At 35.1% G+C, this 16,559-nt stretch overlaps 3 protein-coding genes across 3 annotated transcripts; 1 reads left to right on the top strand and 2 right to left on the bottom strand.

Moving 5' to 3' along the window:
* The first annotated feature begins 100 nt into the window (after positions 1-100).
* LOC120339896 (protein O-mannosyl-transferase TMTC1-like) lies at positions 101-3,695 on the top strand. The gene has a single exon (XM_039408133.2). The coding sequence runs from the start codon at positions 1,319-1,321 to the stop codon at positions 3,485-3,487; it is 2,169 nt and encodes a 722-aa protein (XP_039264067.2). The 5' UTR covers positions 101-1,318; the 3' UTR covers positions 3,488-3,695.
* Positions 3,696-6,919: 3,224 nt separating this feature from the next.
* Positions 6,920-13,414, bottom strand: LOC120339912 (tRNA wybutosine-synthesizing protein 4-like). The gene is made up of 10 exons (XM_039408155.2): positions 13,277-13,414; positions 12,433-12,613; positions 11,597-11,819; positions 11,150-11,276; positions 10,437-10,558; positions 9,759-10,066; positions 9,295-9,419; positions 8,246-8,769; positions 7,930-8,064; positions 6,920-7,315 (listed from the first exon to the last, which is right to left on the bottom strand). Exons 1-10 carry the CDS (start codon positions 13,289-13,291, stop codon positions 6,967-6,969), a joined length of 2,109 nt encoding a protein of 702 aa, XP_039264089.2. The 5' UTR covers positions 13,292-13,414; the 3' UTR covers positions 6,920-6,966.
* Positions 13,332-16,429, bottom strand: LOC120339987 (2-oxoglutarate and iron-dependent oxygenase JMJD4-like). Its single transcript, XM_078110321.1, has 2 exons — positions 16,273-16,429; positions 13,332-15,953 (listed from the first exon to the last, which is right to left on the bottom strand). The coding sequence occupies exon 2, from the start codon at positions 15,560-15,562 to the stop codon at positions 14,129-14,131; it is 1,434 nt and encodes a 477-aa protein (XP_077966447.1). The 5' UTR covers positions 15,563-15,953; positions 16,273-16,429; the 3' UTR covers positions 13,332-14,128.
* Between the last annotated feature and the right edge of the window lie 130 nt (positions 16,430-16,559).

Below are 16,559 nucleotides of genomic sequence, written 5' to 3'. Positions count from 1 at the left end.
GCTGCAATACGGACTTATACGCGTTAACAAACTTCATAAGATTTTGACAGGACTGTAAGGCAACCAGGAAAAGTTCGATCAGTAGGATAGTTCTGATTTAGATCATTTCACGAAAAATAATGAGAAAAAGCGTCACTTATCGATAAATCAAATAACATTTAAACATTGATTAAGATGAAGGAGCCGAGAAAAGTCGAAAAATCGAGTAGGTGGCAGCAGTGGCATATCTACCTAAAATGGCGGCCATGGCAAAGTCTAAAAATGCGCCCCCTTGATAGTTGTTTGACAATTTATAATGATTATTAATGAATTAGGATACTTCTACGTTATTATTTGAGTAAAAATACGAGTTCCAGTTGTTCCCAATTTGAATTTATTTCATTGAAACGTTTTATTATTGATACTTTTCGCCGTTTTTGCGCCCCTGTTCAAACGGCGCCCATGGCTCGTTTGCCACACCCTAGATACGCCACTGGGTGGCAGATTCAGATTTTGATATTTATTTTCGTCATGCAAAACCAATACACGCTATGAAATAATAAATTACATGTCACTAATTACAAAAGCGGATACCGGCTTGTGGTTGTTGATGAGGGGCGGGGTCGCGAAAAACTCAATGAGTCATCCAATCAGCGACACATTGTATCTGAATTGAAACAGCAAATATAGCAACGGAACAACTCAATAATAAATATTTATTTGAATAAACACAATCGTGAAAAAAAAGAACAAGAAACAATTCAAAATAAACTATGGGATGCCACACTGACTATGGAATATTAAGCATTTAATTAATTAAACACAATGATACAAAGAAACAACAACAACAAATTTGAAGAATCCTGACTTGAAAGATCATTTTGATACGTTTTGGTGTTGACTCATCCCACTTTATCCATTTTCATATAGAATTTTAAAAACTGCAGAGATACAGCTGCATTCAGATGCCAGCACATTTGATAAAACATTTACTGTTCGTGTCATCATTATTCGAATAATGCTTACGCATTACATTCTCTATAAAGTTTGACTATCATCCATCGCGAAGCCATTCGCCTGCCGCCAATCGGGTAGGTATAACCAGATGAATGTGACGCAGAAATAGGTAATCAGGCACCGTTACGGCGAATTGTCTCATATTCTGCGTGCCCTATTTCCACTACTCATCGTACGTACAGAAATACCTTTTATCTATTTTAATTATTTTGATATACTTTATTTTAATATTTGTGTCAGGAGAAAAGGAGAGTTAATAATATACCAATGCTATCTGTTTACAAAATGAAAAGCATGTAGGATCACATGTAGCACAAACAAGATGGTTCCTGTTAATGAATTGTCTATCCGCAAACGGAATGACAGAAAATTTGAATATGAATGCAGTAACGACTGCAAATTTGGAGATGGCTCGGAAAAAGTTATGGCCGGAAAAGAGGAAGCATCAGCCAACACTACGCCAAAAATAAATTCTGTATGTCTGTTGCAGTGTGTCGGAATATTTGGCGTTGCATTTGGAATTTATTCTAATACATTATATGGGGACTTTATACATGATGACAATCCTGCTATTTTACGGAATCCGGATGTCAAGGGATCAAATAGATTACTGAGTGTTTTCAAAAACGATTTCTGGGGGACACCGATGTCAAGCAACGCAAGTCACAAATCTTATAGGCCAATTTGCATTCTTATGTTTCGATTTGAACATTATCTGTTTGGATACAACCAATTTTTCTTTCATGTTACAAATGTATGTCTGCATTCAGTGGTGTCTGTTCTATTCTGGATTGTTTGCAATCATGTAGTATTCAAGTCCAAAACGAACTGCAAAATTTTATCTTTTGTAAGCGCAATTTTGTTTGCGCTTCATCCAATACACACGGAAGCTGTAGCAAATATAGTCGGAAGAGCTGAGCTTTTGTCATCGCTCTTCTATCTACTATCGATTCTGTGCTATAATATATCATTGAAGCGAGAAATTCAGCATGGATGTAAAATTACCGACGAAAAAGGGGATAAAAACGGCAATGAGAAGAATGATGGAATAAGAGTATTACTAAATGCCATGAGCTGTAAAGTTTGGTTGAAGATATATTTCTTTTCTTCACTACTGTTAGTCACATTTGCGATGCTATCGAAAGAAAGTGGAATAACAAGTTTGGGTATAATGCTTGTAATGGAATTTATTCACATGAGAGGATCAACAATAAAAAGTTCAGGAAAAGTAGTATTGCATGTTTATCGCGCAATAGCAGTTATATGTTGGATAACATTGCTCCTTATTTTTCGATTAGCAGTAATGAATTGGACGCAGCCAATATTTGCAAAACCTGATAACCCTGCTTCCCAAAGTCGTAATTTTATGACTCGACTTCTTACTTATTCATATCTGGTTTGGATTAATTTCAAGCTATTGGTTGCACCCGTTTATTTACTTTATGACTGGTCTTACGGCACTGTCCCGATAATAACATCTATATTCGATATTCGTAATTTTGTCACGTTACTGTTTGGGATATCTATAATTATTATAACCTTTCGAATAGCATTTGCTACGTGGAAAACGGGCATTATCAATCCATCCTGTTACGGATATCTCTTGTTGTTTATTCCCTACCTACCTGCATCAAACCTTTTTTTTCCTGTCGGCTTCGTCATTGCAGAAAGAACTCTGTACATGCCTAGCATGGGCTACATTCTTCTACTTGTCGTTTTCTGGGAATATATCTATAACCGCTTCCATAATATTCATAAAGTTCTGAAAGCGATAATCATTTCAATAATGCTTTTGTATGGCATAAGAACGTGGGTTCGGAACCAGGATTGGCAAAATAAAGAAACATTGTTCAATTCCGGCGTGCATACAGCACCACAGAATGCAAAAATCAGATACAACTGGGGAAATTTTCTGCGAGACAATGGACGGTACAGAGACGCCATGTTAGAGTACGAAAAAACCTTGAAGTTGTACCCTAGCTACGCTGGAGCTCTAAACAACTTGGCAATCATATTGGAAATGAACCACTCTACCTGCGCAAGGGCGGAAGAGCTATACGTAAGATTAATACGACTGGAACCAAACCGGATTGATTCCTACAAAAACCTAGCTGATCTTCACATGCGGAAAAAGCGATACGATTCTGCAGTTGATGTGTATTCACGTATTTTTGATGAATTCGGAACTCATGTAGCACACGTCATCTCATTTGCAGAGATGTTGTACAAGAACAATTTGACAAATCAAGCCGAACGACTTCTAGCGAGGGTACTATCACAATATTGCACTGTACAGAAGGACGGTGAAATCATAAACATAATATTTAAGAGTCAAAATTTTAAACGGGCCTCCTCGTGCATATCCAATACAAATGAGCTACATACCGTATATACTTTATATACTAAGATCGCAACAAAAAAGCTTACTCCGAAGGAGTTGAGTATTTTATTAGAGCGATCTGTCACTCTTGAATCAATCCAATACATTTAAGAGAAATAACGCCAATGCACTGAATTTCAAAAATATTAACACCAAAACAAATACTGTATATATAAAATGAGTTCTGAAAATTATGTACTATTGTTTTTAATATTTTGATGCGTAATATACTGTGAATTTTACTATTTTGTAACTTGTTTGCTGTTTATATTACGTTTATTGCATATATACACAGCAACACTATATATATACGAGGTGATATCAGTGTTATATATATTGAATTTGGAGGTTGATCCCATTATTGGACACGGAATTAACATATGGATCGTTTTGTTAGGATGTTGTTGTTTTCTTAATAACCGCCAAACCTGAGTTTTGAGCATTGTTGATTTGCGATGGATATATACGTTGGGGATCTCACGAGTAACTTGGGATCGAGTGGAAGCTACGCCAGTGGTGAACAAGTTAAGTTTTGGAAGCATTTAGTATTCTTTTGTTCGTTAGTTGCTATAGATTCGATTTTTTGCTTGTTGGCATGGGATAGCACGCGATTTGCCCAGCATTCAAATCGGGGCTGTGTCAACGATTTATCTATTAAATATCGACCATTCTTCTTCAATGGTATCGTATCTGTCAATTCGTAACAATCGCCCTAACTAATATTTAAATGGCGTGGGATCGAACTAATTCGGAATGTACAAGTTTGTTGAATACATAACATGGATATAGGAAAACTACAATAGTCAGATATAAATTAAGATGACTTCACATGAGACTGAACCCGACGAGAAATCCCAACACCGAAGCAGATCGTCCATATTCGGCAGCGGTTTCTTGCAAACGCAAGTGCAGTTTTAAGTATTTTGTGATGTCTGAAGCTACCGTAAAACGATGGCGGAATTTCAAACCATGGCCACTATAGCCAAACCACGACTTTTTAGCTGCCACAAACCAATGGCGAGATGCCGGTACCATGGCAGCAAATTGAAAACCAATGACGGGTAAAATTTTGCTGTCGCAACCCAAAGTGGCTATGGTCACTTTGCCGCAACCAAGGCATGTCGGCTGTAATAGCAGGGTGACATTCGGCGCGGCGGTGTGGCTCAACGGGCTAAGCGTTAGGAATACGCTCGCCACCGCACCTCTAATTACTCTGCGTGGGTTCGCAGGTTCGAATCCCAGGCAGGGATGGTTATGTGCGAGAGGATTGCTGGACTCCTCGCCGTCGTTGGGTGGTTCACGTAACCGCTGGTCGGTTACGGCTTCCTCCACCACCAAGTCCATGCTTCCGAAAACAAACAATATAACTAATCCCATACCCGACTTGGAATGGTAACCGGACGAGAGGCCGTGGTTCGCCATATGGATAAGCCGTCATATCGGCTTTCCTCTCCCCCGGGATAAATATGTAAATCCTATCCTATCCTCTAAATATTGAGTATGTTGGAACATTTTTCTTATGGATACAGTTTTTAAAGATTTGGGGTTAGGTTTCAGGTTTAAGTATGTATAATTCTGCATGATAAACTAAAATCTGGTACATGACTTTGTGAATATACCGGTAATACCAACGACTAACATACGTAATACTGATTACCGAATCGCGCCATAAAATTATGACGAGAGACGTCGCGGTTCGTTCGTGGCAGGAGCTGCCCTCAAGTGGTAAGAACTGCGACTCTGCAAACGCGAAGAACCAGTTACCAATTTTCCGTGTCCACGCGGATGACAAATATTACTAATATGAAATTTATAACTTGGTGCAATCATTTCTGAATGAAAATCAATGTAACTGTTTGTCTACACCAGCGTTGCCCAAACTTTTTTGGCCACGGAACACTTACACAATTTAATCCCGCCTCGCGGAACACCAAAAAATAAAAGGGTAAAATTGATAAAGAAAAGGGTGTAGTGCAGCGATTCCCAAAAGGGTGGCGAGTTGTCAAATGCGCCGCAAAAACTAACAGAACTAAAATATGATTGAATATTTTACATATATATTGCATTGTTTGTTTTGATTCGTTTATATGCGTCTTGATTCTCTGTATCACATTGTTATCAATGCCTACTCAATGTAGTTTTCATGGTTTTTGACCCTTCTCGGCAACTTATCACATTACATTACACCCACACATCGGATTGAATTGGTCCTTAGCTTGAGTATTTTAAAGTAGACAACAGCCCGAAAATTTATTACATTCGCGTATTTTTTGTGTGTTTATTTTTATGCCCAAGCCTTGTTTTAACAAAGTTTTTTTTTGTGAATGCGTGTTGGTGAGCGGGCACATGATACTCATCGTGTTTTAAACTTTTTTAAAGGTTTTGCTCGCTCTCCAGAATTCTCCATTTTTTTTTGTTTGTATTGTAAGATTGTGAAGATTCCGAAATAAAATATCCATCTATATATATATAGTTTTTTGTCTCCTATTTTAAATGCTGTGTATATGAATCAATAAATTAATTTTACCTTTCTATGCTGAGTGTTAATGAAAATGCCACTGCCCTCAGAAAGTTAGTCCGCATTAGGTCGACGGTGACATTGAACAATCACCAGTTGGTCGACAATTCCACGATCCCGAAATCGCCATGGCGACCAATTTAGTCGTTATTTTGATCCCTTTTCCAAAGAACACTCGCGGAACACAGTTTGGGAAACGCTGGCCTACACAGATGCAGACCAGCGAAGATTGTTGTAGCACGTTTAAAATCATTCGGCAATAATTGCTGTGCTGTAGTGGGTTGTCACTTCATTCAACTTCACCATCGACCCACTCAATGTTGGCATCAGCAATTCGATACGTATTTGTTTTCTTTACTTGGTAACATTTACTTGTGTTGTATTTTACTTTAGATTCATTCTAAATGTGCTTTAGATTTAAGTTGTATCAGCCTTATATCAAGGTATCCAGCTCGTACTCAATCTACTTTCTAAAATCTTTGTGGGTTATAATGTTTCCATAATAAAAATGCACTCAGATGGATTTTAATGTTTGTTGCGGATAGTTTAGTTTATAATTCAGTATGTTCGAACTCATTAGATGTTAACGCAATGGGTTCAATGTTTCTCCCAGCATCTGAATCGGTACTATATCAACGATTGATCTATTACTAATTATTATGTAAAGATGCTTTCGACTTCAATTCTTCTCAAACATTCCAATATGTTAGTATCTACCAATCCGTAATAATCGCCCCAACTAATATCGAAGTGGCGAGAGATTAAAATAACTTCAAATATCGGATTTTTATGTTTGTTGCACATGGTTTAAAATTCATTGGATCAGACTTTGGCTTTATAATATAAGTGACGGAATTACGTATGCCTTTACATTTATTTCGAATCCACTGATTGGATGTTGACAGAGTTTTTTTCACATACAAGCGTATGGAAGACATGTTACACTAATTTGACCAACTTATTACATTCCTTGTACATTTTATACTTCAACGACTACGGACCTAACAAAGTGGACTTGTCAGTAACCCAGCTCCCAGAGACTCTCGGCACACCATTAAAGATGAACGAAATGTTAATGTATTTCTAAAGATTGATCAAATATTAACTGCATAGGTGAAATGTTGAACCATGTACCAAAAGAAAAGCAGTTATCACCACCGCCAACAATAAACAAAGTCTGCTGTAATACCGAAAAAATGCTGGTATGATTGTGAAGCATTATGATATCATTTGATATATCATTTACAGTATAAGATGAACACTTTCCATTTTGCAAATTCAATACTGTTATCATACCACGCTCTCTTTCATCGCCGAATTTGGAGTTGATGTGAGATGTTACACCTCCTACCAATATTAACAAATCTCCATAGCAATGAGAAGTGTGAGAAAACAGCGGAGGCAGAGAGTATAGAATGATCCTGAAATGTTATCACATACTGAAAAATCAGTCCACTAGATCTGACTAGACTGAAACATACCGCTATAATTTGTACAAACTCATTTGCAAGCCATTGCCTCGAATAAAGAATCGCAATGGGCACAATGTTGGTGGTATTTTGATCAACTTTCTTTAGTATAACAGTCAAAACTTCGACACAGAGTATAATCAAGTAAGCTATATGTTGCACAGAAAAATCATTTTCTTACAGAAAAAAGCAGTGGATTAAAGTTTCAAACTTGAGGAAGAACTGAGAAAATAACAGTCCTTTCAAAAAACAAGGCAGATTAAAGGGTACTCCCGTAGTATTTGTCCCAGGTTAGGGTCAGGCCATAACTTTATTCTGATTATCTTTATTTTATTTCTATTAGGAGTTCGGGGACTGTTTGTGTTAGCCAAGTGAATATACCCCCTGCCCATAGATTTCTGTTCCTTTACACAACTTGATGTAAAGTAGCCGAACAATATTAGTTACCTCCATATTAGTACACATACTTCTGTAGAGCGCCGATTAAAGTTCAAAATTGGAGATTGTGACCTGGATATGATGCGACTGTGAACACACATACTAAATACAAAATGTTCAAAAGATACCTTTGCACACTTGCTTCAAGATTTTCTGTATCGATGCCAATCATGTATAAATCATCAAAGATGACATTGCCATCACCAATGCCCCCAGACAACAGAATATTTCCATCATTTGTTGCACATACAGAATGAGAATGTCTGTTGAGAAATGAAATAATCTCAGAAACCATGAACATTGAATCACAATTCAATCGTTTTCAATAACCATGAATATACTACCGAAATGAAGTGAAAAAAACATAGATAGATATTAAATTTAGTTCCTGAAACATGATAGAGTGTTCATATTAGACAAAATGACATTCCATCACATACATACCTTGGTGAAATTCCACTCCCATGCAGCGTTAATTGATTCCATTTCCTACTTTCAATATCATATACCCACATATCATCAAAAATTAATCGGTCATCTCGACCTCCAAACAAAATCATATACTTTTCCATTTGATTGTTAGGAATAATCTCAGTGGCATGCCTCCACCTTGGCGCAGGCCAATTTTCACCTTCCTTGACATCTATAACTTCCACTTTATACTGCCAATCACAGTCTTCTTGTAAATCTTCATTAGAAAATACCAGAAATGCTAAAGAATTTGTGCATTTGAGAGGCGACGCTCTACCACCGAAAACTAATATTATAGATTTTTCATGGTGTTGGCAAGCAACACTACTCCCAAACATTGGAAATGGAAATACACCAGCTCCATCCATTGCTTGATCGGTTTCATTGCACTTATATGATTTGCCTGTAGCTATATCAACCACTGTTACATTATTATGTAGCCTTTGGTGTGCAAGACTGTCAGCCGGAATGCCAAATCCACCAATGACGATGATAAACTGAAAAAACACAAGATCAACCATTTTAGCATGAACATGTAGAGTCACTGTATATCAGCCAAACATCAGAAACACTGTTGCTCCAGAAGTATGTGTACCAATATGGAGGTAACTAAATTTGCTCGCCTACTTTACATCAAGTTGTGTTAAGGGACGGAAGCCTATGGGCAGGGAGTATATTCACTTGGCTAACACAGACAGTCCCCGAACTCGTAATAGAACTAAAATAAGGAAATTCAAAATAAAATTAAGGCCTAACTCTAACCAGGTACACATACTACAGAAACACCCATCTCAGTAAACCTTGTAGAGAATTGTTTCTCAGGAAAATTTGTTTAAAACAAGGTCACACACAACTTGTGAATGAAAGAGACTAATCTCCGAGTGGAGTTGCAGGTTACCATGGAAAGACCAAGAGCGACTGAAACTTTATGGAAATATCACGATGTACTGTATGAATTGGGTGTAGAGCCAAAAGGTATATTGAGTGACAATTTGTTTTGGTAGAAGCTATATTTTACTAACCTCCCTTTCTTGACCAGTATCCTTTTTCTTTACCTTGATAAGTGAAGAACTATGACCAAACCTTTTAACTGAAGGTTCAACACTATATTTGGCATTCATTGAAATCACTGCTGCAGGGAGACTCTCTAAAAAAAAATATTTGACCTGAGAATACACATAGGAGAAGAGTACCGGTACTTGAAAACTTTTTTTCAATAAATCAAATGGATATGTTTGGATATGTTTTGGAATAGAGTTATACTCAATCCATTGATTGGCCTAGCCCAGGATTTACCAAATTTAGCCTGTGAGACTTTCCTGTAGTTTCGAGTAGAATGAAGATATAAAAAATAAAATCAAGAATGAAACATGACTGGCCATCAGTAGAGTTTAGGTATGTTTAAATATTCAAATATTATTGACTGTAACACAATTTCCTATCATTATTCTTTTGAACACATGATACAGGAATGAAATGTACAAACCTTTAAAAATTGCATTTGCATCTTCGAACAGCATTTTGCAGAATATTTTGTATTTTTCACTTTCGCTGTTTGTACTACACAAAATGAAATAATGCTGACAAGCTTCATGCCATGCTTCAAATTCATCGAATATTTCTAAATTTTCCAATAATTTTCTTTTTTCAGCAGGAACACAAGAGTAGTAAAATCGATCCAAACTTGTAGCATTACAGTAAGCTAAACCGAGGTTACAATGACGTTCCACTTGGCTTGCAATCGTCGGGTATTCATCAATGGTTAGCAATGGACTTCCAATCTGTTTAAAATGTCTGTTAAAATTTGATCAAACCTATTTTGTACAACAAAGCAAACAGGGGTGAAAGTATTAAAATATGACAAAAGAATTTAGAATTAGGGTAGAAAATTCTATTAAATGACCATTGCATTGCTAGATTAGTTTCAGCTCAAGTAATAATAAAAAATTATGAAAACTTTCCTCCATTGGGAAGCATTGTCTGCAAGGAAATAAATAAGAAACAAGACAAATTAAATACCCAGTTTCAATATTGGCTCCGATCTTGAATAATAACTTTATTTATCAAATAAAATTTATCAAAAATAAACAAATTTAAAATATTTTTAACATAAGTACCACACAGAGTGACAAAGGTATGAATTGTATAAATAATTCTCTCATACTTGCACATGACTTTTCCGAAACTATTCCAAGGATTAACTTGCTCAAATACCACAACTACAGCATTGTAAAAGTTTTTTGCAATCCATTGTAAAACCAATGATGAGTTTTTGGCTGGTAAATACTGTTAATGAAAAACAATAAATCAATACACTTATCTACACTTTTAGATTAACATTTTGATTATCTAACAATTCAAGATTTTCAAATCAATTATAAATGAAATTGTTTAAATATGGGTACCTGTGAAAATGTTGTACAAAATATAAAATACTGGTTAATTTGTCTAACATTTAGAACAAGGGTGTGCAATTTTTAATACAAGAGGGCCAGATACAAATAACTGGGTGAAACCGTGGGCCGCACCTTTAAATAACATAGGCTTTTAATTATGGTTATTGATCTTAATGACATGCGCTGTTCGATTCGGACACGCTAGATGTTAGGCCATCGTAACGCCATAGGCATAGATAATAAATTGGTCTCTGGTATTAGCTTTGCAACGCAATGAAATTCGAATTGCTCGCATGTACCAGATTAAAAACTTGTTTTGTGGGCCGCATACCATTCAAAATTGGCACTTCTCCGAGGGCCACACAATTTTTACCTGTGGGCCGCATTTGGCCCGCAGGTCGCACACCCCTGATTTAGAGGATTAAAACTAATTTTGCATTTTGTCTTCGTTTATATCGTAGAACACTGGAATAAGACTCACTGTCAACACAACTTCAGAGAGAAACAATGTTGGTTTCTTGAAATCAACATTAACCGACTCAAGCAATGCATGTAGTCGCTTCCCAACTAACTGCAAATCATATCCCAAACATATGTATTCTTCAGATCTGAAAATATAGGGTATAGAGTAGACACAAAAGACAATATCACATTCTGAAGTAAAAATATAAAATTAATAAAAAATTAAATGTATCCATTGATTATGTTTAGGTCTACATACATACATCTGTGAATTATTTGATATCAGTTCAATAACCGCAATGAAGGTTTCTGGAGAATTGAAATTCAATGATATTTTATACTTGAAAAATAAATACAAAATGGAAAACAGCTTCTAAAAAATCATAGTTAAAAAGTTCATACTTCAAAACAACAGAGCCAAATTGTTTGAAAATGTCATCAGTAAATATATTTGGTGGTAGCTTACTTATAGATTAGAAATCCAAGCTCTCTTTCAGTTCTGTGTTCTAATTCATCATCTTCCAGAATCAGATTTGCTCTCTTTGCTAGTGCTACCTTCCGTTTCATGACCGCTGGATAATCAATTTCAATATATTGAATATTTTTCATATAACCCTTCTGCTTTAAACGAAAATAGGTTGTATCGAATCCTGCACCAAGTGAAATGATTTGCTTCATGTCTTTGTCACCTGGAAAAAAGATATAATTTATTTTGTTAAACTAAAACTAAATATTTAGGCCTATACCAGATAGAATCAGAATTGCAATAATTTAGCAAAATATTAAAAACATTCAAAAAATAGTTGGCTTCGATGAATCACAAAATTTCAGATTTATTTAAAATTTGACGATTGCCAGAAGTCTTTCAAACCATTCAAGACATTTCTTTTTGCAATACATCTTTCTCTGAGAACATACATAGAATTAGGCATCTCATACTTTAAAATATGGCCCAAAATAAAAAATGTTCTTTTGATTTTCTCCTTCGAAATTGTTATTTGGTTTCATTATATGTAACCCTGGTCACCTGGAACAGGGATGGCCAAAATCAAATACCGGTATTCCAATATTTGGAATACATTCTGACAAAAAAATTACTCAATATATGATTTATCAAATACACTCTAAATGGGGGACAAGTTGTGGAAAATTGCATAAATCACTATTTTTTGATCTGCTTGTCTGACAGCTCAATTTTCAAATAAATTATTCCTAAATTTAAATTTTTTTATATCCATATAACGAATTTTGAATATATTCGAATATTCGATTCATTCGACATAGAATGTTTTTTTAACTCACTTGTAACAAATTTTTCGACACAGTATGATACGGCTGCTGCTCTTGCATGATAACATCTATTTATAAGAGGAGATCTACGTGACGGTTTCTCAACAAAAGATTTGATAAAATCATCCTCAAAATATCCCCTCTGTACCATAGAAAGCTTACTAACTATGCTGCTGTCATTGGTACCTTGCACCTGAAATTTGTATGACAATCTATTAAAATATATAGGCTAGATCAGGGGTGGGCAACCTGCAGCCCTCCACGGAAAAATTGTGTGACCCGGGGAGAAGTGCCAATTTTGAATGATGTGCGGCCCGCGAAACGTGTTTTCAAATTAGTAATTCCAATCCCTTTGCATTGCGAAGCCTATACCTGGGTCCAATTTATTATCTATGCCTATGACGATACAATGCTCTAACAGCTAGCTTGTGAGAAGCAAATAATTCATGTCTTAAGATCAAAAACCAAAATTTGTGTGCCAGCAACTAATAGAAAACTTATGTTAAATAATGCCGCGGTTTCATCCAGTCATTTCTATCTGGCCCTCCTGTATCAAAGGTTGCACACTCCTGGGCTAGATAATATGTAAAAACCATACAATTTTATAACAATTCATTTCAGTATTCTGAGGCTAACTATAAATTCAGCATGTTAATAGAATGTTATGGTTAGTAGTAGTGCATGGTTAGAAAAAATTGGTAAATTATAATAAAAAACTATTATTCAAAAAAAGTCATTCAAAAATTAAATAGCCCATAATGAAATCAAACTTTCATTAAAATCTATTATCAGCAACAAAATAGCACAAAAATGAAAGATATAACAGAAAATGAAAAATATACCAAAAAAATAGTACCTGTTCAGAATTCATCTTTACACAACAAAACTATGTCAGTTATAACAAGCACTAACTGTAGTAAACAAGAAGCATATGACAGATGATTCTCATAGAAGTATTAAGCATTTTATAATAAACAATCTACTTGGAATCTTGAAAATAAAATTTAAAAATAAATATCAGTAATTGAAATATTTGTTAGATCAACACATACCACTGTAAAATTATTCATGATTTATCACAAAGAAAAATATTGTAAATGCAACTGTTCTCACCCAGGTTGCTAATAGCGGGACACTATTATTATAAGCAATCTCAGCCTTACATAAACAAATTAGATAGTAATTTAGAACTTGGAATAAATAATTTAGATTATTCATATGTTATGATGGTTTCAGTGAAATATTTAAAACACAATGATAATATTATGGGGTCAACTTTGACTTATCCGCTAAATTCAAAAAACAAGGAGGAAAAGCCGGTGGAAAAGCCCTTCACAGTGGTGGTTGTTAGAGTCTAGTTGAAAAATGATACTCAAGGTGGGTCAATGACTCAAGTTAGCTCAGCGTAACTGTAGTCATAATTTACTTACAGCACACATGAAATTGACAGTATACAAAGATAAGAAGGTAAAAGTTTACTTTTGAAATTTGCCAAGGGGTAAATGAGAGTATAAAAGAGGAGAACCCCTGTTTTCATGTGACTTCCATGTTAATAGTGCCACTGAGCCACGTATTTATCTTTTTCATTTTTGTTTTATGAAACATATTATGACTCGGCAATAATTAAAATTTGCGAACATTCTGACTTGACCTTTGGTTCAGAGACAATGCAAGAGCAATGGCTTCAAATTACGTAATTTAAGACACATCACATTGATGGACACTCACAAAACAGATAGATACTGTTAAAAACATTGTGAAACAATTTTTTTATATCGCAACTTCCATAAATTTCATATTCACTGCTTTTCAAAACTATTTTAATAGCATTCAATATCATGCAAAGATCATAGATTGTGTGATTTATACAATACTCCATAAAAACATGATTTTTGTCATTATCAAGCTCACAGTATGTAGCATGAAAACTTGTATCATCTTCATTTTTTAATTTTATTCTATCTAAAAAAGTCTTGAGAACACTGTATATTCGCATATTGTCTTGGTATTCTGTATTTGAACATTCACAGGCGAATTTTAGTTTGGGATGTTTTTGCAAATGATTTTGCAGTGATATTATACGTGGATTAGATATTTTTGTTAGGAATTGAACAAAATCATTTAAATCTGTTCCACTATTTGCTTTCATTATTATTAGGCATTGGTTTAGCCATTCTTTTTCAGTCATTAATTCTTTGCAATCAATAATTTCTTTTTTAACCAATTCAAACTCTGAGCATAAAAAATTACAAACGATATCAATATTACTGGCATTCAACCAGTTATGGTTAATAGAAATTGTATCGTCAAGATTATGAACCTGGTGATACCATCCAGAAGGGACAAATATCAACTCTCCAGGTTTTTGTACTATTGTCAGACAATGAGCTTTTTGTGCATTGGGGTAAATATTCATGTCCTGCATTTCAGGAGCAGTTACATCAAAAGGAAGTTCGCCATTTACATTTTTTAGATAATGTTCATCACCTGGAGGAAATAATAACCATTTTTTAATACCACAAATATTTGCAGACCAACTAAATGAACGATAGACATCTGCATGAAAAGGTGTCCAAGAGCCCTTAGGGCCCATGTACACAAAGCGGAAATCATCACTTTCAATTTCATCATCACTCAGTTCATTTAACCAGTCACTGTGGAAATATTCTGCCACATTATATAGTTTGTAATTTTTGAATGATTTCACGAAATGCCAGTCTTTCAAATACAAACAAGGGTCTTTCTCCTTGTAGCCTTGTGTAATATAATTTTCCCAATAGGTAATAAACTCTGAAAAAGTAGTTTCCGTTTTGCATTGGCTGTTAAAATACTTTTTGTTGCAATCTGCAACTGGGACTTTGGCATTTCCAAAATGTTGTTTTAAATATTCAAAATTAGGCAAAACCTCTGTATAATTGTTCACAGTCTTTCTACTAGTCCATTCAACGGCACTTTTCCAATCTCTTGTGACAAAATTTCCAAAAAGACAAGGCCTGTTGCTCACAAGGTATTTACAGAAAAAGTCATCATATGATATTTGGCTGTCTACTTTATCTATGTGATAAGTTTCTGAATTATCGTCAGAATGTCTTTCAGTCGTTTTTTGCAGTATTTCACATAATTTTTTCTGTGATATATGCATCAAACCAAGCTATTTAGTAAGCCAAATAGTGAGATAGTGTATTGATAACAGGAACACATTCAGGTACCAGATTCTATGTGGTTGTGATACTATCAGGTGTTTAAATCTATCTTCTGAAATAAAAATAGCCTTTGAGGTAGTTTATAAATTGCTATATTATCTGATTTTTGATTTCACATACCTGAATTCATAATCAGGCAATCAAGCTGTCAACTTTAATGGCTTAAGTATGATTGACAATATGATTTGATCATCAACCTAACCCCTAAAAACATTAAGGCAGGAAACAATACAGCAATAATAAACAAATAAATTCATTTGGGTTATACTGCTATTGGTGCCCTGTGCTGCTCTTCACTTTATTTGCCAAATTGAATTCCAGTGCCAATATCTGAAAATGGAATTTGTTACTTTTGTCCATATAAAGTGAATTCAAGAATTGAAATTATTTGTATGTCAATTCCAATTTCCTGGTTTAAGTTCTGGATAAGCGAAGAAAAATTAATATACATTACAGGTATGGTACCCACATTAAATTATATCGTATTTCATATTTTCAATATCAACAATCTGACAATCCATTGACCATTGTATTTCCATTCGATTGTTGTCCCGAATGTTATCATGGTGAAGATGATTAAATATTTTATATGAGCGTGGAAAAACAAAATTTAGGCTACAAAGATTAGACAGCAAACCTGAAGACCTACCATGCCAATAAAATATTTCAGTGCCTGTGCGTTTCAATATAAAAATGCTGCACATCTGCACACGCCAATGCTTAACAGCACAAGCGAAACACGCGTCGCCCACAGAGTCGCCGCGCCCCTGTTACACCTTTTGCCTTGGCTGTGCGTAGAGTTCCATTATTTTTGCACCAGAGTTCTTTTTCTGAATATCTACACCTGCATACTTTTGGACTTGCAGGCACTTCGCCCGGCGATACCAATTACTTGTTTCGTTGAATGAATCATAATCAATGAAATAAAAGTGTTTC

Source organism: Styela clava, chromosome 1 (genome assembly GCF_964204865.1).
Source record: "Styela clava chromosome 1, kaStyClav1.hap1.2, whole genome shotgun sequence".
Taxonomy (NCBI): Eukaryota; Metazoa; Chordata; class Ascidiacea; order Stolidobranchia; family Styelidae; genus Styela; species Styela clava.
The sequence above is the reverse complement of the archived record's forward strand: the minus strand, read 5'-3'. Positions and strand labels throughout refer to the sequence as shown.